This window comes from Bos mutus, chromosome 5 (genome assembly GCF_027580195.1).
Source record: "Bos mutus isolate GX-2022 chromosome 5, NWIPB_WYAK_1.1, whole genome shotgun sequence".
Classification (NCBI taxonomy): Eukaryota; Metazoa; Chordata; class Mammalia; order Artiodactyla; family Bovidae; genus Bos; species Bos mutus.
Window position 1 is genome coordinate 99,748,187 of NC_091621.1, and position 27,068 is coordinate 99,775,254.

Consider the following 27,068-nt stretch of genomic DNA (forward strand, 5'->3'; position numbering starts at 1 on the left):
GCATCACAGTCCAAGATGGCAACTGGAGCTCTCTATTCCATGTGCCCAGAGGAAGGGGCTGAGAAAGGCACATGCCATCCCTTGAAGGATGTCGCTCCCTCCACTTCCACTTCCATCCCATTGGTCAGAGCTTGGTCACACGGTCACCTCTAGCTTCAAGAGCAGCTGGTAACTAAAGTCTATATTCTGGGAAGCCACCTGTCCAAGCAAAACATGGGAAGATGGAAAAGATGGGACATTAGGAAACAGCCAGTAGTCTCTGCCATAGTGAGGCACAGAGAACAGCAATAGAATGAAGACCTGTGAACTGACCACCAGGTTAAGAAATGGAGCATCCCAGCACACTGAAGCTGACCTGTCCCCTCCCTTACCCCTTCTCCCTCGGGTCTGGTCGACACCCTCTTGAATTCTGTGTTTATCACTGCTTGCTTGACTTTACAGTTTCACCACAACCACGTGTTTCCTTTGTCTTTCCTTTTTCATTATTTATCTATGTATGGCCGTGCTGGGTCTTCGTTGCTGCACTCAGGCTTTCTCTACTTGCAGCGAGTGCAGGCTACTCTTCTTTGTGGTGCTCAGGCTTCTTACTCTGGTGGCTACTCTTGCTTGGAGCACATGCTCTAGGCACACAGGCTTCAGCAGTTGCAGTTCAGGGGCTCTAGCATGCTGGCTCAATACCTGTGATGCCTGGATTTAGTTGCCATGTGGCATGTGGGATTTTCCTGGAGCAGGGATTGAACCCATGTCCTTAAAAATCTATTGTCCAGTTGTACATGTTTAACTTTGTGTAAATGGAATCATACCATATGTATTTATCCATGGCTTGATTTCTGTGTTCAGTATTTTTAAAATTTTTGTTGAAATATAGTTGACTTACAATGTTGTGCCCATTTCAGATATACAACAAAGTAATTCAGTTATATATTTATATGTATGTGTGTGTGTGTGTGTGTGTGTGTGTATATATATATATATACACATACACACTCTTTTTTACATTCTCTTCCACTATAGGTTATTATAAGATATTGCATATAGTTCCTTATGCTACATAGTAGGTCCTTGTTGGTAATCCATTTTCTATACAGTAGTGTGTATATTTTAATCCCAAACTCCTGATTTATCCCTGCCCCCTTCCCCTTTGGTAACCTTAAGTTTGTGTTCTATGCCTGTGAGTCTGTTTTTGTGTGTGTGCTGCACAGTATCATGTGTGTGGAATTCACCGGTGTTGACAAGTGTAGCTGTAATCTACTCCCATTCATTGCTGAGTCATATCTCATTATATTAATATGCTCCAAGTTATTATCATTCTTCTGATGAGAAAAATGCAAGTTGTTCCCAGGGTTGTGTTGTTTCAAGCACTGCTGTTAGGAACATTCTCATATACACCTCCTTATGTATACAGGCAAGGGCTTCCCAAGGCAAATTTCTAAGGGAAATTGCTGGGGTTTAGGATATACACATACTTTGAGACTGTCAAATAGGCTTTTAAAATATTTATTTATTTATTTGGCTGTGCCAAGTCTTAGTTGTAGCACATGGGATCAATCTTCGATACTCATTGTTTCAGGTGGGATCTAATTACCCAACCAGGGATCAAACCCAGGCACTCTGCATTGGGAAGCATGGAGTCTTAGCCTCTGGACCACCAGGGAAGTCCCTCAAATAGGCTTTTAATAAGAGAGCCACAAAAGATCCTGGTGCTCCAGGGATTCTAATAGTTGGCACAATGTTCATCTGTTCAGGAGAATGGAAATGTATAGAATACTCTCCGCGCACATAGACACACGCACACAGATTCATTTGTTTATTTGTCCATTCGTTCAATAAACACTTGTTGTGTAGCTATTATCATTAATTGTAAGACACACCATCAATGTAATAATGATTCTTCGGGGAAAGAGAGACACACAGCAGTAAATGAACCCATCAATTGTAAGACACATCCCAATTTCACTGAAATGTGCATGGAAGTTCTTAGAATCAAGGAAATTCTGCCCTTGAGGAACTTACAGATTTGAAGCCATTTTTTCCCTGAACAATGATACCAGAGCACAAAATACGATTAAAGCAGATACAAAGTATTCAAAATCAACCCAAAATATAGTCCACCAGGGACCCTGAATCACAACACTGCCTTTGAGCTTGCAAGAAATACCAAGTTTCAGGGTCTTCTCCAGACCCACCAAGTCAGCAACTGGTTTAACATGATCCCCTAGTGACTCCTATGCCCATTAAAACCTAGTCGCACTTCAGAGGGGCATAGAGGAGAAAAAGAGTCTTTCCAACTAAGGGCAATCAAGAAAGGCTTCTTGAAAGAGGTGTCATTTGAAGAAGAGAGAGAAGGAAGGATTACATTGGTTGAGTGCTGCTCTGAGTTAGGGACTGTACAAGGGGCTTTCTCATTGAGTCCTCAGAATTACCCCCACAGGGCAAGAATTTCCTTTTTACAAAGAAGGAAATAGGCACAGAGAGGTCACATGACTTGGTCAGGGCGGCATAGCTGATAGCTAGCAGAGCTGGGCTTTGAGGCTGGGACTCTCTGAGTCTGGGGTCCAGTCTCTTCCCCATATCACACTGAAAGAACTAAAGAAGCAGCTGACAAGAATCAAGACAGGATAGTCTCTGATGGCTCAGATGGTAAAGAATCCGCCTACAATGCAAGAGACCCAGGTTCCATTCCTGGGTCAGGAAAAGCCCCTGGAGAAGGGAAAGGCAACCCACTTCAGTATTTTTGCCTGGAGAATCCCATGGACAGGGGAGCCTGGCAGGTTGCAGTCCCTGGGGTCGCAAAGAGTCGAACACGACTGAGCAACTAATACTTTCACTTTTTCTTCCTCCCAGAGATGTGTGCAAAAGTGCACAGTGCTATACCCAGGACTTCCGAAAGGTGGGCTCTCAGGGCACACCTGGAGACGGATTCAGGAAAGCAGGCAGGCAGGGCAGTCTTCTTACTCCACTCTAACCCCAGCCAACGCCTGCACAAGACCTAGCATGCAGCAGCCATTGAAAACAATTCAATGAATGAATGAATGAATGGGGAGAGAGTTTTTTTTCAAACCTTCCAGCAGCCGCCAGTGCCAGCACTGCTTGGGGGCTGAGGTTCCCAGAGAGGTGGGTGAGGCCGGCCTCGCCCACCCGCCCCAGGGTCTCGTTAATCCCTGCCATCAGGGAGGGCCCTCCCAGCACAGCAAAAAGCCAGGAGCAGAAAAGGTTTAAAACACAGCGCCGGCAGCTCCCACCAAACCCTTCATTTGCTTTACTTAAAAAATTACTTCACCGACTTCCTACCCGTGCGTCAGCCAGCTCCCTCAGCGTGGCCTCCAGGTTCTGAGCTACTCTTTCAGCCTCTCCTGAATATGTGGAAAAATAAAACAGCGCTTGTTCAACCCTTAATGACCAGGTTTATGAAGAGGTTATTGTATCTCAAAGAAACGAGACAGCAGTTGGTGTTGTGAGATATTAATGTGCTTTTTACAAAGCTGATGAAACCTCCTTTTAAACTACTTAATACCTGCAAGCTGAAATTCTCAGACTGAAGCGGGGAATTCCTGGAGGCGGAGCTGTGGCAGTCTAAGACTCAGCCCTTGGCCTTCCCTCCAAGGCTTGGCTTGAGGTCTCTGGGCTCTGGGGTTGGCGCGACATCGTTGGCCCTTCTGGAGTGGAGGTTCAGTAGAGATTTCACAGTTGTTGGTCCCCTTGGCAGAAAAATCCTTTACGGTTCATGGTGGGAGTGTGTGTGTGCTAAGTTGCTTCAGTCGTGTCCTACTCTTTGCGACCCCACGGACTGTAGCCCACCTGGTTTCTCTGTCCATGGGATTCTTCAGACAAGAATACTGGAGTGGGTTGCCCTACCTTCCTCCAGGGGATCCTCCCAAGCCAGGGATCAAACTCCAAGTCTCTTATGTCTCCTGCATTGGCAAGTGGATTCTTTACCACTAGGACCACCTGAGAAGCCCTCATGGTGGAAGAATCTCCCCCATCTCCTCATCCTCCAGAAGCTCAAAGCCAGTGCTTGTGGGGGGAGTGGGCGCTGAGATGCCCCCTCCTCACTTCAGCCTGGACCACAAGCCCAGCAGGATCAGATCCCTGCCTACTCCCCAGCCATCTCCTGCCCTCACCCTCACCCATCCAACCTTCTTGTTGGGATCAATCTTTCTGTAAATCTCCACTCCCATGAAGATGTCATGTCTTTGCACCAGCCAACCCCTCATATGAGACTGCCCTGCATCTGGGGGTTTGCTGGTAAATGTTTACCAGCTGGCTCTCTGTGCAGGGATACAGGACCTTGATTTGTAGTGTTTTCCAATGTCCGTGGTGCAAACACTTGCACTGTGGCTGATTTCAAGCTCCTCATGTGAGTTATGAAGAGACACTAACAATCAGCTCCCAAGATGTAAGCCAGCCCCAGCACAATGCTGCCTCCAGATTTCCCTCTTACCCCCAGCTCTGCCCTGGAGGACTGGCCTGGCGCCCTGAGACACTCTGCCCCTTCCTGTGTGCCCAGCACTCCCCTGACCTTGCTCTTCCCTGACTTGCCTCTTCCTAGAATCCCTTCTCACCCTCCACTGCTTCCTCACATGCCCCACACACACACACACACACACACACACACCCTTACCTACCTGCTTCACCTGGCTGACTCCTCCACCTTCTGAGTCAGGAAGCCTGTGTCAACACTCACGCACGCCCACATCTGAATCTGCAATCCTCTGTGTGTTCTCAGACACACCCTGCTTCGTCAGAACACACATCCTGCTACCCCACAGCACCTCCTCCCTGTCTCCCATAGATGGCAAGCTCTGTGGGGACAGAAAGTTGATTTTTTTCCTCTGTGTCCTCAGCAGATCACACAGAACATGGCATACAGTCTGTGCAACATACACGTTAGCTGAACAACTATGATCCCATAAGGCTTTGTGTTCTTACTGTTGTTGTTTAGTCACTAAGTCATGTCCAACTCCTTTGTGACTCCAGAGACTATGGCCCACCAGGCTTCTCTGTCAGTGGAATTTTCCAGGCAAGAATACTTGGGTTGCCATTTCCTCCTCCAGGGTAGATCCCCTGGTAGATCCCCACTCAGGGATCAAACTCACATCTTCTGCATTGGCAGACGGGTTCTTTACCACTGAGCCACCAGGGAAGCCCATAAGGCCTTGTTGCTATTGTTCAGTCATTCAGTCGTGTCTGACCCTTTGTGACCCCATGGACTCCAGCACACCAGATTTGCCTGTGCTTCACTGTCTCCTGGCGTTTGCTCAAACTCATGTCCATTGAACTAGTGTTGCCATCCAACCATCTCATCCTCTGTTGTCCCTGCCTTCTCCTCCTGCCTTCAATCTTTCCCAGCATCAGGGTCTTTTCCAATGAGTCTGCTCTTCCCATCAGGTGGCCAAAGTATTGGAGCTTCAGCATCAGTTCTTCCAACGAATATTCAGAGTTAATTTCCTTCCAGATTGACTGATTTGCTCTCCTTGCAGTCAAGGGACTCTCAAGAGTCTTCTCCCACACCACAGTTCAAAAGCATCAATTCTTCAGAGCTCAGCTTTCTTTATGGTCCAACTCTCACATCCATACATAACTACTGGAAAAGCCACAGCTTTGACTAGAGGGATCTTTGTCGGCAAAGTGATGTCTCTGCTTTTTAATATGCTATCTAGGTTTGTCATAGCTTTTCTTCCAAGGAGCAAGCGTTTTTTAATTTCATGGTTGCAGTCACCATCTGCAGTCATTTTGGAGCCCAAGAAAATAAAGTCTCTCACTGTTTCCATTGTTTCCCTATCTATTCATCATGAAGTAATGGGATCGGATGCCTTATATCTCTCTAATATAGGATGTGAGATATTACATTCTAGTAAATTCTGTGCTATCTATTTTCCCCCCAAAACTATGCATCCCTGAAAGGCAAGGATCAGGTCAGGTTTCCCTCCACCACCCCAGAGCCAGGCACTTAGTCATCCCTTAATGTCTACCCTGAGGAGAGAGGAAAGATGAACAGAGATGGTGAGAGACACCAGATATTTGAGCACTTGGATCTATCTGTGCCTGAAGCTGAATCAATCCCTGGACTTGATGGCCACCAACCAGAAAGAAATACACCAGAACTCAAGGCTGGCATCCAGAAAACAAGATGATACCCCTCTTCACTATTAGTAGTAATGTCTGCAGACATAGATGTTCTACCAAACTTAAATTCTACCAATAACAGTGTGGTACCACCAGGGTACTGCTTCATGAGCCTAAGCACCGCCTTAGTCAGTCAGACTGAGTCCTAGGCCACAGAGCCCCCAGTGCTCCTGGAGACCCCTATGCTCCAACCAATGCTCACAGCCTCATCATCACCATCAACCTCAGAGACCACTGGGATCAATCCCACTACAGCCTGGGTCCCAGTTTACCTCAGTCATTCCTCACCACTAATCTTCTGTCTCTCAGTTCAGTTCAGTTCAGTCACTCAGTCATGTCTGACTCTTTGTAACCCCATGGACTGTAGCACGCCAGGTCTCCCTGTCCATCACCAACTCCTGGAGCTTGCTCAAACTCATGTCCATTGAGTCGGTGATGACATCCAACCATCTCATCCTCTATAATCCCCTTCTCTTCCTGCCTTCAATCTTTCCCAGCATCAGGGTCTCTTCCAGTGAGTTAGTTCTTCGCATCAGATGACCAAAGTATTGGAGCTTCAGCTTCAGCATCAGTCCTTCCAATGAATATTCAGGACTGATTTCCTTTAGGATGGACTGGCTTGATCTCCTTGCTATCTAAGGGACTCTCAAGAGTCTTCTCCAACACCACAGTTCAAAAGCATCAATTCTTCAGAGCTCAGCTTTCTTTACAGTCTAACTCTCACATCCATACATGACTACTGGAAAAACCATAGCTTGGACTAGATGGAACTTTGTTGGCAAAGTAATGTCTCTGCTTTTTAATATGTTGTCTAGGTTGTTCATAGCTTTTCTTCCAAGGAGCAAGTGTCTTTTAATTTCATGGCTGCAGTCACCACCTGCAGTCATTTTGGAGCCCAAGAAAATAAAGTCTGTCACTGTTTCCATTGTTTCTCCATCTGTTTGCCATGAAATGATGGGACCAGATGCCATGATCTTAGTTTTCTGTCCCTCAGAGGTTAGTAGAAAACTCTCTACACTTAGACAGAATGACTCTTACTCTAACAGAGAAGGGCGAGAAGCATCTGGTGTGGTTCCCTGTGTCAAATCTCCATGCAGACAGGGCCATCATTTAGCTTGTAAAAGACTCATCATCAAAAGATCACACCAATAATTTCTAAAAACCAACCATTGATTTGGGGCCTATTAGAATAATTGGATGAATCATTTGCACGTCAATGTTTAACTTGGTAAGCAGTTTTATAATATGTATTTGATGTATATAGGAAATAAAAGTGAACATTTAGTTTTGTCTTTATATAGAAGTTATTTGGTTTTATCTTGTATATTATAGGCTAGTATTATCTTGTATATTATAGTTTGGTGAAAAAGTAATTGCAGTTTTAGACTGTGAATTTTAAATCATTTTAACTAGGCTCAAGCACATCTTTATTAATCAAAATAGGAACCATTAAAATCAGCACATTTTTGCCAATGAGAAATAAGTTTGTTTATTCCTGTAGCATAAAAATCCATGCTTCGGGATTCGACCGACTTCTGGAAAGCAGTTTCTGCCTCCTGCTGGTTGTGGGAGCATTTTCACTTCAAAAAGCTGAGATGCTTGAAGAAGTGGCAGTCAGTTTGTGAGAGGTCAGGTGAATATAGAGAAAGAAGCAAAACTTGTAGCCCAGATCATTCAACTTTTGACAGCTTGGTTGTGTGATGTGTGATCGGGCATTGTGTGAAGAACTGGGCTCTTTCTGTTGATCAATGCCAGCTGTAGATGCTGAAGTTTTCAGTGCATCTTATGGATTTGCTGAGCATACTTCTCAGATGTAATCATGTCATCAGGACTCAGAAAACTGTAGTAGATGACACAGGCAGCAAACCACCAAACAGTGACCATGACCTTTTTTTGGTACAAGTTTAACTTTAGGAAGTACTTGGAGCTTTTTCTCCATCCAACCACTGAGCTGGTTGTCACTGATCATTGTATGAAATCCACTTTTCATTGCACATCACAATCCAATATAGAAACGGTGCATTGTTGTTGCATAGAATAAGAGAAGATGATTTTTTTTATTTACAATCAGCTCATGAGGCACCCACCTTCCCAATTCATTTCAAATGCTGAACAACCATAGAATGGTCAGTGCTGAGCTCTCCAGCAACTTCTCTTATAGTTGTAAGAGGATCAGCTTTGACGATGCTCTCATTTGGTCATTGTCAACTTCCAATGGCTGGCCACTGCACTCATCTTCCAGGCTCTAATCTCCCCTGAAAAACTTCTTTATCACCACTGCACTGTACATTTGTTATCAGTTCCTGGGCCTAATGTGTTGTTGATCTTGCAAGTTGTCTCCACTGCTTTACAACCCAATTTGAACTCAAATAAGATAATCACTCAAATTTTCTTTTTGTCTAACATCACTTCCCTGGTCTAAAATAAATATAAAATAAACAGCAAGTAATAAGTCATTAGCAAAAAAAAAAAAGCAAGAAATGTGCATTAAAATGATGTAGGCATGTGTGCGTGCTAAGTCACACACAGTCATGCCCAACTGTTTGTGACACTATGGACTATAGTCCGCCAGGCTCCCCTATCCATGGGATTATCTAGGCAAGAATACTGGAGTGGGTTGGCATTTCCTTATCCAGGTAATCTTCCCATCCCAGGGATTGAACCCACATCTCTTAAGTCTTCTGCACCGGCAGGCAGGCTTTTACCACTAGCACCACAAATGAAACAACAAAGTCCAACAAACTGCAGTTACTTTTGCACCAACCTAAATAATTTGTCTGAGCTTTGCTAAATATTTTCAATGGCTTCCCAACCTCCACCTGACCCGAGCCACCCAGTTCATGGTCTTATCCTTCACCCTGAAGTTACCAACAACCATGCCCTTCCACAATCTCAGCCTCTCTGACTCCCTCGCCCCACCCTTCCAGCTTACTCCCCAGAGCATCTCCCCACCCCCTCACCCCCACCAGCAATTCCTTGACCCTCACCTTATGCTTTCAACGCACTGATCCCACCTTCTTTTCACTGGAACCTTTACCAGCTTACAGTCTGATCCGTCTTCATAATCTGGAACAATGGGGGTCATCAGCCCTATTGTTCCCCCTGTGTTGATGTCGAGCCTCCTTCCTCATGACCTTTGCCATGGGCAGAGCTCCTCACGCTGGCTCCTGGCAATAATCTACTCCCTTTCCGCCTCCCCTTCTTGCATTCATCTCACAGACCTTCATCCTGGTTAAAGGCAACCCTCCAGCTGGACTGCCCCATATCCTAAATGTGTTCAGAAAAAAGCACAGAACCTCAGGAGGAACTGTCAGGCCACCAACACATATACTTCATGTCTCAAGCCTAGCCCATTCCTTCTTCACTCTCATGGAGAAAATTTTCACTTCCTTCCTCCCTTTCCTCTCAGTTGACAATTCTGTTTCCCATTTCATTCAGAAAGTAGAAGCAACCAGAAGAGAAGTGTCACAAGCTTCCACCATGCCCACCCATCGCCTGCATCCGCCTCCACACTGCCCGCTCCCCACAGTGCCGTGGATGGACCAGCATCCATGTGAGGCTGGCCTTGCACTTGTGTCCCAGGCCTCCTCCCCCTCACAGTGCTTCTGTATTGTCCCACCCCTCCCCGGGTTATCAAGCATTCCCTCTCCGCTAGAACATTCCCACCGGCATCACTCATGCCTTGAGCCCTCCCCTGACCACAGAGCAGCCAGAGGAGTGGTAGATCCCACACTAGCACAGTTCGGGAGGACATAGAGACATCGAGGGAGGGACAACAAAGGAGACGGTGGGGGCACAGGAGGCTAGACCAGCATATGCAAAGGCCCCATAGAAGGAGGGAGCATGGCGGGAAGGGAGCTGGGACTGCAGGTGCACTGAGACAGAGGTTAGACCAGACGGCGGTTGGGCCCTGTTAAAGATGTTGAAATTTTCCCTAAGAACATCAAGAAGCTGTTGAGCACTTCAAACTGAAGATGGCTTGAACAGATCTGCATTGTCAAAGCTTCACTATGATCATTCTGTAAAGATGGATAAGAGTGAGTACAAAATGGCCAGTGGGGAGGCTACCACAGTCATCTAGGGAAGCAAGGAGGGTGGCCTGGCAGTGGGTATTGCTCTTGTTGGGGAAAAAAAATCGATGGGTTTGAAAGATTCTGAGAGCCAATACAGACAGGATGTCGTGATGGATGGAGCCTGCAGGGAAGAGGCAGAAATGTTGGCAATGATGGCTGGGCTCAGGCTTGCATGAGGCAGCAACAGAGAGGCCTTGGCTGACCTAATTGTTGCCTCCAGAAGACCAGGCTTGAGGGATAGATCATGAGTTCCGGTTTGGACCTGCTGAGTGTACAATGCTTTTAAAACATCCACCAAGAGACATCAAATAGGCAGTTGGATCCCCAGGTCTGGACCTCACAGGAGAGGTCTGGGCTGTTGATACTTTGACACAGCCTCTCTACAAACATCTCTGGAGCCCTTCTCTTGTGCAAGGCCCTGTGCTGGGATCCAGTGGTCCAAAGATGATGGAGGCAGGGGCTGGGGCCAGGGTGTGTGGGGAGCAGCTGCACTAGAGGTCCAAGCCTGAAGGGTGGGGCCCTTAAAAGAGAGACGTGGAGGCACCACCTGTGGTTGGGGGTTGAGTACAGTCCCCAATTTGTCAGGAGCCATGGGGCACTTCAGTACCATTCTCAGCGCCTCACCTCCTGCACAGATTCCTTATAAAGATGCCTGGCACCAAGTTGGTGCTGACGAAATACTTGTCAGACTGAATTGAGAGAAAAGGAAAGTGCTTTGCAAAGTGGTTTTCAAACACACTGATTTGTAATTTTACCAATGGGGAGGTAAATGTTATCCTCTTAGAAGCAGAAATGAAGACTCTTCTCAGGAAAAAAGAGACTGTGGTTGGATGGGGGATAAGTCAGTAGAGGTAGGGGAAGCCTCTGGTTAATGCATCAAGATGCTGAGAGCAGGGTGGGCACATGTTCATGACCACAGAGGAGGGGGAGACAGCAAGGTATGGGGTGGGGAGGGTGCTAAGCAAGACAAGACATGGTCCAGCACACACAGAGAAGATACCTGCCCCACTGGGAGCATTCTGAGCCAAATTCTGTCTACCTGGAGTCCTCATATGCTCTGGGGAATCTCTCTTCTTGCAGAAGTTGGGAAAGGAAGTGAATTTGGCAGAGATACAGTTAAGGGGAGGTGAGGGTTGTAAAGTAAGGATCAACCATCTTCTCTGTTATATGTAGTACAGAACTACCTATGCATGCATGCTAAGTCGCGTCAGTCATGTCCAACTCTGCAATCCTATTGTAGCCCGCCACAATCCTCTGTCCATGGGATGCTCCAGGCAAGAATGTTGGAGTGGGTTGTCATGCCCTCCTCTAGGGGATCTTCCTGACCCAGGGATTGAACCCATGTCTCCTTTGTCTCCTGCCTTGGCAGGCGGGTTCTTTACCACTAGCACCACCTAGGATCCCCAGTGTTACCTATACATATTATAATAGCTAGAAACACAATTATGTAAGCATACCTGTACCGCCCACAATGCAGGAGACCTGGGTTTGATCTCTGGGTTGGGAAAACCCCCTGGAGGAGGCATGGCAACCCACTCCAGTGTTCTTGCCTGGAGAATCCCTGTGGACAGAGGAGCCTGATGGGCTGCAGTCCGTGGGGTTGCAAAGAGTCAGACATGACTGAGCAACTGAGCACATTCTGTATATCCAGCTGTATGATATATCCGGCTGTGTATATGTGTAATAATGACTTAATATTCCTAAATAATACCTATGGTGCATAATAAAACCTACTTTATGGGCTACAAGGCTCAGGATCTTACAAGAAAATAAATTGTTCACACATATTAAGGACTGTATTAATTAAGTGGCATTATCTTCTATCACAGGAAAATCCTGAATGTCAGGGGCTAAATGTAGCAAGGTTCATTTCTCTCTCACTCAATACCCTCAGCACATTTACTAATGTGCCGGGCACTGCTCTGAGCGCTTTAGACGTGTTAGCTCATGTCATCCCCACAACAATCGACAAAGGAAGAATCGCTATGATCTCTGCTTTCTGATGAGGAAGCTGAGGCATCTCTGTGAGGCTGAACGAAACCCAGGCAGGCCAGCTGCAGAACCTGCCTCTCACCCACTGTCGCTGTATCTCCCTGCACAGTTTCGAGTGTCCAGTCATTCAGAGAAAGTCAGGCAACATCCATCGTGCCTGTGCTGGTGCTCGGGACATAATGGTGAATGAAACAGACAAAAGTCTCTGTTGTCATGAAGCAGCCATGCTTGTAAATTCTATTCTCCACATAAGTGTTTATGAAGATCGCATTCAGTAGTTCACTCATTCATTTAGGGATCACTGCTGGGGATCTGCTAGACACTGGGCTAGGGGTTCTCATCTGAGCTGGCTCTCACCTTCTCAGCAATCACCAAGGAAAGTTTTAAAACCAAAAGGTCTTTGTTTGAGCCCAGATTCCATCATTTCCTGGCCATGAGGACTTATTCAGTTATTTGAATTGGCACAGAGACAGTTAAGGGAGGTTTGTAGGGTAAGGATCAACCATCTTCTCTGTAATATGTAGTACAGAATTACCTATATACTGTATTAGCTTGAAATACCTAAAATAGTTATATAAGCACACTTGTATCCAGTCTCCCTGAGCCTCAGTTTCTTCATTTATAAAATGAAGATGCTATTACTCCTCTCACAGGTTGAGTCATACTCCACAAGTCTGGCCAGTGACCCAGGCCTGGGTGGGGTGTTCAACCCTAGGAGTATTGCAGAACTTTCATAGGCTCCATATAGTGAATTCCATGCAATTGCAGATGGGAAAATGCTTTGCAAACTCATCTAAAGGGCTGTGGGAATGTTTGTCAGCCTCGGTCTGGGGTCTGCCCTCTTTGGAAAGCAATCAACTTTCTCGCATGTAAAACACGAGGTGACTCCCAGCCGAGCTGGGGCACAGAGGCAGGCACGCTGGTATTCACCAGTCTCCTCCGTGGCAGTCCCCAGCCCAGATTCAAACCTCCACCGCCCGCCAAGCCTCAGCTAATCCTCAGAAGCCTCGATGCAGAGATGGAAGGCTGGGTTTTGAAGTCTTAAGCCTTAGATCCTCTCTGCAGCACCGCGGGTGTGTGTGTTTTGATTCACTGGGCAGATGTCCAAACAGACAAAGCGATACCTTCCTTGAGGGGGGAGGGGGGAAGTGAGGAAGAGGACTGAGCCAGCTTCAGAAGAACAAGAAGTCAGGAAGAGGCCAGTGGGCACTGAGTCCCTGGAGATTTGGATGTCTCACAAGCACTTTCTTCCCTTGTTTTCCAGGGAACTTCAAAGGTCTCTGCAAGCAAATCGATCACTTCCCAGAGGATGCAGATTATGAAGCTGACACAGCAGAATATTTCCTCCGTGAGTGGATGCAATTTTTTTTATCTCTCTCCTGGTGATGGGTCTTGCCCTTCCATCCTTTAAGCGCCAAAGGCCAGAACTATCTAGAGGTCTCTGTCACTGCAGAGGGCAGGAAAAAGCTGAGCCTTCTGTCTTCCCCCCTTTCCATGGCCAAACCTTCAGGTGTGCTATTTCCCTCTACCCGCAACGCCCTTCCTCCCCTCTTTGTTGGCAAGATCCTACACATTTTCCAGGTTTCCGGTGAAACAACACCTCCTCCAAGAAGTCCTCTATGCCCCTGAAGGGGTTCCCAGAGCCTAGCATCTTTATCATGCTGTTGGGTCCATGTCTGTTTGAGCAACCAGCTCCCTGACAGTGTTGCCAATTCCACTAGAACTCTGATAGAACTCTACCTATCTCATTCATCATTATATTCCCAGCCCAGTGCCCGGCACATAGAAAGTACTCCGTAGATATTTCTTGAACAATCCAATGAGGAGACTCACCAGGCAGTGCCAGACTGGAACTTCTACTGAAACAATGAGATTTTTTTTTTTCTTTCCCCACAAATCAAGTCAAAGTTAAATCCTGATGTAATAGCTGTGATCTTAAATCCACCTGAGACATAGTATCAAGAGAAAGCATTTTGAGACCCAAAGAAAATCTCTCAAGAAGCAGCGAAAACTAACAAGGTAAAATGTTCCAGGAGAAAAGGATTTCCAGAAGAGAGGCTGAGGGTCCTTAATGCATGGGACCACAAAGCCACCCCAGCAGAAGTAGCTGAAAGCTCTGTACGAAGCTCTCAGACAGCACTTCTGAAAGCAGTTTGCTCTCCTCCCAGGAGCACCCCTCCCTGCCCCCGCCCCCACCCGCTCTGCTCCCAAGTGCCCTTCCCAGCCAAAGCCTCCCTCCCATCCCCCACAGCAGTGGTTAGTATTGGATCATTTCTATGAAAAATGTAGGAAGCATTTTATTATATGGATCACCCCTGTCACTTTCAATAATTACTCCTCGCGTCAAACCCAACTCTCAGGTCAGCCTGAAATCTGGGTTTCATTTCAAAGCCCGTGGAACATGAAGCCAGCCAGGCAGCAAGAAAAAGGAAGGGGACATCAGATCACTCATAGGTCTCTTTTTAAAGGAGAAGGGGCAATATCTTACTAGGCTCGTCCTTTCCCTTTATGAATTCCTGCACGACACTGCTCTCAGATGGAATTCCTGAAGGATCGTTTGTTCTTCCTCCGCATTATGAGGTCTGAAAGTGAAAGTGTCAGTTGCTCAGTCTTGGCCGATTCTTTTCGACCCCATCAACCACTCCATCAACCATAGCCCACCAGGCTCCTGTGTCCACGGGATTCTCCAGGCAAGAATACTGGAGTGGGTTGCCATGCCCTCCTCCAGGGGTCTTCCCAACCCGGGGATTGAATCTGGGTCTCTCTCATTGCAGGCAGATTCTTTACCATCTGAGCCACCAGGGAAACCCCTATTACCTGGTCTAGGGCTCTCAAAGGAGCCTGGCGAGGGCATAGAAACAAATTGAGCACCTTCTGTATGTCAGAGTCTGCACTGAGTGCTGGAGAGTTCAAGAGGAATGAATGAGGCACCGTCCGTGGCTGCAGGCAGAGCACAGCCTAGTAGGTGGACCCTCAGAGAAACAGCAGGACTTGGGAGGCAGGGGCCTGCAGAGACGCCCCCAAGAGAGAAGATGGAAAGGGGAGCCACGTGGGGGTCTGCGCACAAAGCCACACTGGCTGAGCCCAGTGAGGGGGCGATACTTTATCAGTCAGATGCCCAGTGTTGGGGCAGGACCCTTGTCTCATTCATTATTCTACCAAGAACAGTTCCTGGAAGATAGAAGGTGCCCAATAAACACTATTTTGAAAGGAAAGACAGGATTCTTCAGCAGCAATTCCTACCTACTCTATACCTTCATTTCCCGAATTTTAAAGAAAGAATTGTTTAGTGTTTGGTTCATTTTGGTGTCTCTAGACAGAAGACTTGAATGCAAATTAGCAGCGCAGGTTTCTGGGAGTCTGACTTGAGTTGACTTAATCCAAAAATATTTTTTAAGCATCTATAACAAATTGGCAAACCTTTTCTGAAAAGAGACATTCCAAGCTTTGTGGGCCATAAAGTTTCTGTCTCAACTACTCAACCTTGACCTTGTAGCACAAAAGCAAACCCGGAAGCAACTGAGCATGGCTGTGTTTGCTCCCGTGCAACTTAACTTCACTTGCAAAAATAGGCAACAGGCCTCATTTGGCAGTTTGTTGACCTCTGATCTGTAATATGCTAGTCTGGGGTTAGACAACAAAAGTAATTATTTAAAGCTGGAAGATGTGAATTCCCATCATTCTCTGTCAACCTCTAACCTGACTGGCTAGAGAAACTAGAAGACAGAAGTCATTCTTCTAGAAAGATTGCCTGCCCTAGTGTGGTGGGCAGAGCTGGTGCCCAGGAAGGTGGGCGGAGCTTCTCCTGAAGATGGGCTTTTGGTCCAGGGAGATGGGCGGGGCTGCATTTGGGTGGGTGGGGCCTGAGTCAACTTACCCCGCCCCCCCCGCCCCCTTCTGGTCTGTTAAACCTTCAGCTCATCTACTACGTGGGTTGACAGGCCCAAGAACCTAACCTAGATGCCTCAAGCAGGGAAAGAAGGTGATCCGGGTGCTGAGGAAGCCTGGTGCCTAACCCAGACTGGAGGCCATCATTCCAAAGTGTTCCCTAGAGAAGGTGGCACCAATGCAGAGCCTTGGACTCTAGAAGCATTCATCCATTCATTCATTCGCTCAGGAGATATTCACTATCACTATGTATAGGGCACTGTTGATGGTATGGGGACTCAGTGTGGACAAAATAAAGAAAGTTAGCGCCTTCATGAAAGTTACACCCTGATGGAGAAAACAAGCAAAAAACAAGGAGCCTGTTATGATCAATCATCTAGACAAGAGATGACAGCAGCTTGAACGCAGGTGGTGGCAGTGAAGGAGGTGGGAAGGGGTCAGAGCCTCAAAATATTCCCAAGGGTCTGCATATAGGATCTTCTGAAAGGTTGCATGTGGATTTCCAGGGACAGGAAAGGATAAAGGATGACTCCAAGGTTTGTGCCCATGGAGGGGGCAGGTTGGGATGGGGAAGGATGGATGCTCAGTATCGGCCACAATAAGTAAAAGAGGCCCACGGACTCCCTGGGGAGGTGACATGGAGTCTGAGACTCACAGGGTGGGACCTGGCCGGAGTCAGGACTCTGAGAGAGGTCAGAATGGGGACGATATTTAGCACCATGAGACTTGATGACAGCACCAAGAAAGTGGTGCAGAGAAAGAAGAGGTCAGGATCTGAGCCCCAGGGTTCGGAGGCCAGGCAGAGGAGGAGCCCCAGGGAAGGAGCTGAGGATGGGTGGCCGGTGAGGTGGCCTGGGTAACCCCTGCCATCCTTGATCCACCAGTTGGATGGAGGATCTGGAGCAGAGAGGGAGGCGGAGGATGCCAGGAGGGCATGACTGGCCAGGGGCACAGAGCTCATCTCCTGGACTGGCAGAAAAGGTGGGACTCACTTGTTTTCAAGCCAGCAGACCAAGCTTCAGGCAAGTTCAACACCACTTGAAGGACGGGGCAGAAGGAAAGCACCAAATTAATATCTGATGGGACAAATGAATGAGTGAATGAATGAATGCTTTTACTGCCCAGTCTCCGTGGGTATTCAACGGGATCCCCAGCTTCTCCACAGCCACAGAGTCCAAGGAGGGACAGACTTAACTGGTCCCAGTCATCATCCCGAGTCATTGGACTTCTGGGCCCCACAAAGGTGCGGCTAATATAGGCCTTGCCCACCTATCACTAACTTACCCACAAAGTCATGGTAACCAGTCTGTTTTTTCCAAGCAGCTCCATGGGGCTGTCAGCTGGGTCTGCTGTGTGGCACCTCCTTAGCCCTCTCTCTTCTTTTTAAATATATATATATATATATTTTATTGAAGTCTAGTTCAGGTGCACAACAAAGTGATTCAGTTATACATATACACATATATTATTTTTGAAGTTATTTTCCATTATAGGCTATTATAAGATATCAACTATAGTTCCTGTACTATACAGTAAACCTTTTTGTTTGTTACATATCTATTTTTAATTAGAAATCTAGCATTCTATTCACACATAAGTCAAACAAGTAGAATCAAAATGTCATAAATTTTTTAGTTAGGCAAAAATTCATATATTTTCTAAAATATATATATTTTTTTATATATGTATACAAAAGTTTTTCTACTATGCTTGATAAAGGCTTGAGAAAGAACATCAAAAAAAAAACAGAAGAGATGGAGAAATTGGAAAACACAAACTAAATGAAATGGGAGCACTGAATATGAAATAGAAAAAGTGAAACAAACTAGGTAAAAGTAGATCATCATATAGTCCAGTTGTCCTTAAAATATTAGCCCTCTCTCTTCTTGCCAAAGCTGCCTACCTCAAGCTGGTGAAGAAGAGGTGGTGGTGACCAGGTGTGACTTCCTGTGACTCTTACTGTGTGTTGGTGTGTCCACGTGTCTGTCCTGTGCCCAGGGGCATGAGTGTGTGCTGTGTGCTGTGTCTTTTGATGCCTTCGTGTCTGTGCATCTGAGCATCTGTCAGTTTGAATATAAGTGCCTGTGTGTATGCGTGGGTCTGCTTGTGTGCACATGGGTCTCTTCATGGTGTGTGTGTGTGAGTGTGAGTGTGTGTGTGTTGTGTCCAGGAGATGGGAGGTGGCCACACAATGAGGCTGAGGGTGTGAGCTGTGGATGGGAAGCCAGACTAGGGCTTGGGGGCCTCAGCTTCACTCTGAGATGAGACCGTGAAAAGGTTCTGAGCAGAAAGGACTGAGGTCCAGGCTAATGGCACTGTTCCGCTTCTCCTGGAGAACTGACTCCGGGGTCTCAGCAGGAACAGGGAGACCAGTAAGAAATGACAGCCATGACCTAGGCCTGAAATACATGGGGCTTGGATCAGGGAGGAGGTGAGGGAGGTGGATGAGAAGGGGACTAGTTCTGGAGCCAGCAGGAATTACTGGCATCCTGCATCGGGGTGGAGTGGGGAGGTGAGAGAGAGAAGACTCAGGTGACATCTAGGTGTCCCGTCTGGGAGATGGTGGACAGTGCAGCCCTCCTCTGAGGCTGGGGATGTGGAGGAGGCTGGGTCGCAGGAAGGTGACCACTCTGTTACAGTCTTCTTTCCCACTGGATGCTGAAACAGCTTGAGGACACTGAAGGGAGTAGCTGCAAATAGAGTTTGCTCCCACCCACCCCGCCCAGTGCAGGGCCTGCCCTCAGTCAGGCCCGGGAGAGATTTGCTGAATGAATATACAAGGAACCACTCTCCCTAGAGCCGCCTAGCACATTCCTCCTCTTCCCAGAATGAGGCTGGAGGGGCTCCAGCCGAGCCATAGCCACCCATCCCAGCCTCAGAAAAGCCCATGCTCTCCCCTGTTCCCCCTTCTCCATCTCCCTCTGCCAGTCCCAGCAGGCCCTGAGGACCAGGGGGCGGGGGGTGGGGGGCACGTCGTTGTGGGGGATACCAGGTGTCAAGGCCTGAGCTTGGGACTTGGAATGAAAGGGCCTGAATTTAAGGTGAGCTCTGCTCTGTGACCTTGGACCAGATACTCACCTTCTCTGAACCTCAATGTATACCAGTCCAGGTGAGGGTGAGGGGCAATTCTGAGGATACCATGAGACAAGGGTTAGGGCGGTGCTTTGTTTGGGCTCCCCAGCTACCCCAGGGGAGTGCTGAGGGAAGTGCACTGCCCCTCCTTGCCCCCTAGAGCTTCGAAGTTCGGGGAGACAGCCTTCCATCTCCAGAAATGCTGAAAGTAGACATGCTGTGAGGGTCACCAACCCCACTCTCCCATTTTACAGAAGAGGAAGACACTGAGGCCCAGAGAGGGACAGTGACCGGCCCCAGCCCAGTACAATTCCTGGGACACGACCTGTGTGTTCAGTCACTCAGTCATGTCTGACTCTTTGTGACCCCATCGACTATAGCCTGCCAGTCTCCTTTGTCCATGGGATTCTCCACTTTCTTGTCTGTAAAATGGGACTGAAAATCAGAACACCGTCTACCATAAAGGGTGCCTGCTAAGTCACTTCAGCTGTGAAGTGACTCTTTTGCCTCCCCATGGACTGTAGCAGCCTGCCAGACTCCTCTGTCCATGGGATTCTCCAGGCAAGAATACTGGAGTGGGTTGCCATTTCCTCCTCCAGGGGATCTTCCTGACCCAGGGATCGAACCTGGGTCTCCTGCATTGCAGGCAGATTCTTTACCATCTGAACCACCTGGGAGCCCTGGGACACCACCTGCCTCCCTGGTTATCCAGGCCACATGTTCCTGTCCACTGCCCGGGAACTGCAGCCCTTTTCAGCAAAATTGTCATGAGGGACGTCCCTTTCAGAGGTCACTGCGGTGGGGTGACCACATCCTGCAGTCAGGAATATCTAAGTTAGAGCCCCTACTAACTCACATCCAGGCAGCCAGAGCGAATGCTTCATGATCAGCACCTCTGCCTCGCACCCTCCGCCCATGGGGATAGCTTCTGTTCTGTCCTGGTTCATTTATTAAAGTACCCAATGCCACCCTCACCACACTGACTTCACGACCTGTACTTTAATAAACATCAGTCTAGGTAACCCCAGGCCCGTGAGAAACAGCAATAATACTCTCTGCCATGTAAGAACTAACATTTCCTGGGGCTTGTGGGTACCAGACATGGTTCTCATTTCTTCAGACGCGTTGACTCATTGCCCCTTATTGTGGCCCTGGGAGCTGGGTGTGTCCTGCAGCAGAGGAGGCCACTGAGCCTCGTGGGGTGGGGGCAACATGGGATGCGCTCAGGCCATCTCTCCTGAGCCAATCACCGACCCCAGAGACCACAGAAAGTCAGAAAGCCTCCACCACCTGCACAGGTGGCCCTCCCAGAGGAAGCTCGCTGGGGTCTGAAATTCCTTTCCTATGTCAGTAGATAGAGCAAATTTTCATGGAACACTTGGCCTGACACACCATACGTTACCCTCATTCATCTCACAACAACCCTAAGAAGTAGGTACCGTTGGTGTCTCCATTACACAGATGAGAAAACTGAGACAGAGAGGCCACACCGCCAGTGGGAGACCAGGGGAGTGCAGGATGGGACCCCAAGCAGCCCACATCAGGAGCCCACGCTCCTAACCACCGCTCTGAGTGGCTTTCCCTCCATCCCTCCCTCCCCTGCCTCTTCCCTCCTCTCCTCCTCTCTCCTGTCACTCTTTCTCACACACTCACTCTCTCACACTCACTCTCACCTGCATTTACAGCAGCTCATCCCCTTTCACAGTCACTGGCTCCTCATCCAGCACAGCATGCAGGAGGAGATGGCGAGAGATGCCCCAGAGCCCAGAAGCTCCACCCAACCCAGCACATCTGTGTCCTGTTAGAACACATCAAATTCCAAAGGGAATAACAGGCATAAAGAGTTTAACACCATGCCAAGAAAATAAGGAGCCCCGGCTTCCCCTATACCTGATCATGATGACTATTTTGATGAAAGGCATGACCAGCACCTGGCCAGCCTGGCTGAATGGTCTCTGATGGAGGTCTGCGGGGCACAGGACCACCAGGGATGGATGAAACCTTACAAGTCATCTGGTCCCACCTAATCAGAGCCAGACCTGAGACCCAGAGAAGGGAAAACCCACAATCAGGCCTCAGGACAAGCCAGGCAAAGAGTGGGCACTAGGCAGAGGTCCGCCCACCTCCCTCCACCCTACACACCACTCCCCTCCTCCTCTGCCAGACTGAGTGTGGAAGCAGGATCCCCGAGTGCAGCCATCTACTTGTCCTCCAGCTGTGCCCACCACAGGACACCATGGGTGCCAGGCTCACAGGGCACTAGATTGGAGATGATCTGTCTACAGAACGTGGCCAAAGAAAGGGTGAGTGAGGGATTTATGGCTGAGCCTACCTGCTCCCAAAGGCTAGATGATATTCCCTTCTGGGTGCTTATGACACTCTTCATTTTCATCACTAGCATAGAAAACAATAATACACTGTTCCTAGTTTACCTAAGGCTCTGTATTTTCAAAAGCTTCCACAGTCTTCTTCCGATTTAATTACTGTCACCCTGTAAGGTGGGGCTTCCCAGGTGGTGCTAGTGGTAAAGAACCCATCTGCCACTGCAGGAGATGTAAGAGAGGAGGGTTCGATCCCTGGGTTGGGAAGATCCCCTGAAAGAGGAAATGGCAACCCACCCAGTATTCTTGCCTGGAAAATTCCATAGACGGAGCCTGGTGGGCTACAGTCCATAGGGTCACACAGAGTCGGACATTACTGAAGTGACTTAGCAGGCACCCTATAAGGTAGACAGATTTCCAGTTTTCAGTCCCATTTTACAGACAAGGAAGTGGAGGCCTCAGCAACACCAAGAGATTGGCCCAAGGTCTTCCCAAGCCAGTCATTAAATACTGGGGCTCCCCAAGCCTCAAGGTGAACCCCCTACTCTTCCATGCTCAAGCTCTGCTGTGCTCACCTCGGAGTCTGACTCCCCATTTACAGCTTCAGCCTACACTGCGCCTCTGTGCCCCAGTCTTACACATCCATCTCCCCGCTCCATGCTCCCCATGCATGTCCCGAGAGCACCTCAGCCTTCATGTGTCCCAAACAAACCTTGATTTCCCTCCTTACCCCTTGATCCTCTCCAAGCCCCATAAGTGGTTTTATCTAACCAGCCAGCAAACTCGAGACCCAGAAGTTATCCTTAACGCCACCCTCTTCTCCACACATATCCATTCATCACCAAGCTTTACTTCACCTCCTAAACACCCCTCAAATGCACCCTCCCCTGCTAGACTCTTTGCATCTGCCCTGGTCCAAGCACCACTATCACTTATGCGGTGAGAAACAGTCCTCCTCCTGATGCCCTATAGCAACCCTGGACCCCTTCCTAATTCATTTGCTTCTGAAAATGCAAATCAGGACTTCCCTAGTGGTCCAATGATTAAGACTCTGTGCTCCCAATGCTGGGGGCACAGGTTCGATCTCTGGTTGGGGAAGTAGGATCCCACATGCCCTGGGTGTAGCCAAAAAAAATATTTTTAATTAAAATCCAAATCAGATTGTGATGGCCCTGCTAGCTTTAAGACCTTTAAAGGCTACCTGTGAGTCCCCGGGTGGCCTGGGCCCGGTTGCTTCAACTCCCTTAGAGCTCCCCAAGGCCCCGCTCTAGGTCTCTGTGACCAGCCCCTTCAAGTTCCCAGACGAGCCATGCGTCTTCCAGCCCTTGCTCATGTTGCATCCTCTCCCTAAAACGCCCTGCCTCTATTCTGCCCACTTAGCTTCCCCTTGTCCATCAATCTCAGGAAAGCCCTCTCCAATGCCCATGTGAGCCATGAGGATGCTCTGAGAGCCGGGGTGCAGTGGTTTGGTGCACAGCCTAGAGTCAGACTCCCTAGGTTCACAAACCCAGCTCCTCCATTTCCTCCCTGAGTGGGCTTGAACAAAAGGCTTAATCTCTCTGTGCCTCAGTTTTAGTCTGTGTGTGATGGGAGTAATTATGGAGTTGTAAATGAGAACTAAGGGTTCACACAGATCCTCAGTGTGTGTGTCCCCAGCACACACTGATCCTTCAGTCAGCATCAGCCATCTACAGATGACACTCAGTTCAGCTCAGTCGTGTCCGACTCTCTGCAACCCCATGGACTGCAGCATGCCAGGCTTCCCTGTCCATCACCAATGCCCAGAGCTTGCTCAAACTCTTGTCCATTGAGTCAGTGATGCCATCCAACCATCTCATCCTCTGTTGTCCCCTTCTCCTCCTGCCTTCAATCTTTCCCAGCATCAGGGTCTTTTCCAAGGAGTCAGTTCTTCATATCAGGTGGTCAAAGTATTGGAGTTTGGCTTCAGCATCAGCCCTTCCAATGAAGGGCTGATTTCCTTGAGGACTGACTGGTTTGATCTCCTTGCAGTACGTTAGCCTACCACTTGCCTTCATGGTGCCATATGGGTAATTTTCTGGCATAGCACTTCATCCTAATTGTTAATTACATGTTCATCTGTGCCATATGTCCTTCATGAGAACTTAAACTCAATGAAGGCATGGACCAGGCCTGATTTTGCACCCATAAACCTTCTATGCTCAGCCTGGAACCAAGCATGGTGACGGCCACATAGTCAAAAGAAAAACATCCCTCCACTCTGGACCACACAGCTTTTCCCTAGTACAGGGCACTATGTGGGCCAAATTGTAATAGGCAGACCAAATCTGGCCCACCATTTTTCTAAATAAAGTTTTATTGGAACACATCCACACTCATTGCTGATGGCTATTCTCATGCTACAAGGGCAGAGTTGAGTAGTTGCAGCAGGGACCTTATGGCTGCAAAGCCAGAAACCTTGACTATGTGTCCCTTTACCGAAATATGTTGCCAATTCCTGGAGATTATTTGTAATATGCAACCAAGACTCATACTGTCATGGGGTTGGTAGAAGGTTTAAGTGGGTTCACCCATGGGAAGTACTTAGTGGGGCCTGGCATGTAGGAAGAAACCCAGAAATGGTGTTGTGCAGTTTCATACTCTTACTTGTAGATCAATAAATACCTGTGCATTGAATAAATAAGATATTCTCTTATCCTCATGATAAGTTTTAGTATTAATAGTAATGCTATTCTTTGGCATTGCCTTTCTTTGGGACTGGAATGAAAACTGACCTTTTCCAGTCCTGTGGCCACTGCTGAGTTTTCCAAATTTGCTGGCAAACTGAGTGCAGCACTTTCACAGCATCATCTTTTAGGATTTGAAATAGCTCAACTGGAATTCTATCACCTCCACTAGCTTTGTTCATAGTGATGCTTTCTAAGGCCCACTTGACTTCACATTCCAGGATGTCTGTCTCTAGGTGAGTGATCACACCATTGTGATTATCTGGGTCATGAAGACCTTTTTGTACAGTTCTGTGTATTCTTCCACCTCTTCTTAATATCTTCTGCTTCTGTTAGGTCCCTACCATTTCTGTCCTTTATTGAGCCCATCTTTGCATAAATTGTTCCCTTGGTATCTCTAATTTTCTTGAAGAGATCTCTAGTCTTTCCCATTCTATTGTTTTCCTCTATTTCTTTGCATTGATCGCTGAGGAAGGCTTTATCTCTCCTGGCTATTCTTTGGAACTCTGCATTCAGATGCTTATATCTTTCTTTTTTTTTTTTAATCTCAGAGAACATTTATGTTTCATATTAGAAAAATTAAAGTAATAAAAATTTTATTCTTCTTTGGTTTCTTTTCTGGATTACATTTTTTAATATAAATTTATTTATTTTAATTGGAGGTTAATTACTTTACAATATTGCATTTAGATGCTTATCTTTCCTTTTCTCCTTTGCTTTTTGCTTCTCTTCTTTTCACAGCTATTTGTAAGGCCTCCTCAGACAGCCATTTTCCTTTTTTGCATTTGTTTTTCTTGGGGATGGTCTTGATTTCTGTCTCCTGTACAGTGTCACATACTTCCATCCATAGTACATCACGCACTCTGTCTATCAGATCTAGTCCCTTAAATCTATTTCTCACTTCCACTGTATAGTCATAAGGGATTTGATTTAGGTCATACCTGAATGGTCTAGTGGTTTTCTCCACTTTCTTCAATTTTGGTCTGAATTTTGCAATAAGGAGTTCATGATCTGAGCCACAGTCAGCTCCCGGTCTTGTTTTTGTTGACTGTATAGAGCTTCTCCATCTTTGGCTACAAAGAATATAATCAATGCGAATTTGATGTTGACCATCTGGTGATGTCCATGTGTAGAGTCTTCTCTTGTGTTGTTGGAAGAGGGTGTTTGCTATGACCAGTGTGTTCTCTTGGCAGAACTCTATTAGCCTTTGCCCTGCTTCATTCTGTATTCCAAAGCCAAATTTGCCTGTTACTCGAGGTGTTTCTTGACTTCCTACTTTTGCATTCCAGTCCCGTATAATGAAAAGGACATCTTTTTTGGGTGTTAGTTCTAGAAGGTCTTGTAGATATTCATAGAACTGTACAACTTCAGCTTCTTCAGCATTACTGGTCAGAGCATAGACTTGGATTACCATGATGTTGAATGGTTTGCCTTGGAAACGAACAGAGATCATTGTAGTTTTTGAGGTTGCATCCAAGTACTGCATTTCAGACTCTTGTTGACTATGATGACCACTCCATTTCTTCTAAGGGATTCCTGCCCACAGTACTAGATATAATGGTCATCTGAGTTAAATTCACCCATTCCAGTCCATCTTAGTTCACTGACTCCTAGAATGTCGATGTTCACTCTTGTCATCTCCTGTTTGACCACTTCCAGTTTGCCTTGATTCATGGACCTGACATTCCAGGTTCCTCTGCAATATTGCTCTTTACAGCATCAGACTCTGTTTCCATCACTAGTCCTATTCACAACTGGGTGTTGTTTTTGCTTTGGCTCCATCCCTTCATTCTTTCTGGAGTTATTTCTCCACTGATCTCCAGTAGCATATTGGGTACCTACCAACCTGAGGAGTTCATCTTTCAGTGTCCTATCTTTTTGCCTTTTCATACTGTTCATGGAGTTCTCAAGGCAAGAATACTGAAGTGGTTTGCCATTCCCTTCTCCAGTGGACCACATTCTGTCAGACCTCTCCACCACGACCCAGCCATCTTGGGTGGCCCCACATGGCATGGCTTAGTTTCATTGAGTTAGACAAGGCTGTGGTCTGTGTGATCAGATTGGCTAGTTGTCTGTGATTGTAGTTTCAGTCTGTCTGCCCTCTGATCCCCTCTCTCAGTGCCTACCATCTTACTTGGGTTTCTCTTACCTTGGACATGGGGTCTCTCTTCACGGCTGCTCCAGCAAACCACAGCCTCTGCTCCTTACCTTTGATGTGGTCAGCTCCTCTCGGCCACCACCCCTGACCTCGGGCCTGGGGTAGCGCCTCTCAGTCATGCTCGTGCACCTTCACAGCCCCCACGCTCGTGCGCCATTGCAGCCACAGTGCACAATTGCACTCATCTCACACGCTAGTAAAGTAATGCTTAAAATTCTCCAAGCCAGGCTTCAACAGTACGTGAACCATGAACTTCCAGATGTTCAAGCTGGTTTTAGAAAAGGCAGAAGAACCAGAGATCAAATTGCCAACATATACTGGATCATTGGAAAAGCAAGAGAGTTCCACAAAAACATCTGTTTCTGCTTTATTGACTATGCCAAAGCCTTTGACTGTGTGGACCACAATAAACCGTGGAAAATGCTGAAAGAGATGGGAATACCAGGCCACCTGACCTGCATCTTGAGAAACCTGTATTCAGGTCAGGAAGCAACAGTTAAAACTGGACATGGAACAACAGACTGGTTCCAAATAGGAAAAGGAGGACGTCAAGGCTGTATATTGTCACCCTGCTTATCTAACTTATATGCAGAGTACATCATGAGAAACGCTGGGCTGGAAGAAGCACAAGCTGGAATCAAGATTGCCGGGAGAAATATCAATAACCTCAGATATGCAGATGACACCACCCTTATGGCAGAAAGTGAAGAACTAAAGAGCCTCTTGATGAAAG

The 27,068-nt window shown here is 47.4% G+C and overlaps 1 protein-coding gene across 1 annotated transcript in view; it reads left to right on the forward strand.

The window, feature by feature from the left end:
- CACNG2 (calcium voltage-gated channel auxiliary subunit gamma 2) overlaps window positions 1–27,068 on the forward strand; it is a 120,195-nt gene that overhangs the window by 86,436 nt on the left and 6,691 nt on the right. Inside the window, exon 2 of the mRNA XM_005887462.3 lies at window positions 13,456–13,539. Within this exon, the coding sequence (XP_005887524.2) occupies window positions 13,456–13,539 (84 nt within the window). The remainder of the gene's footprint in view (window positions 1–13,455; window positions 13,540–27,068) is intronic.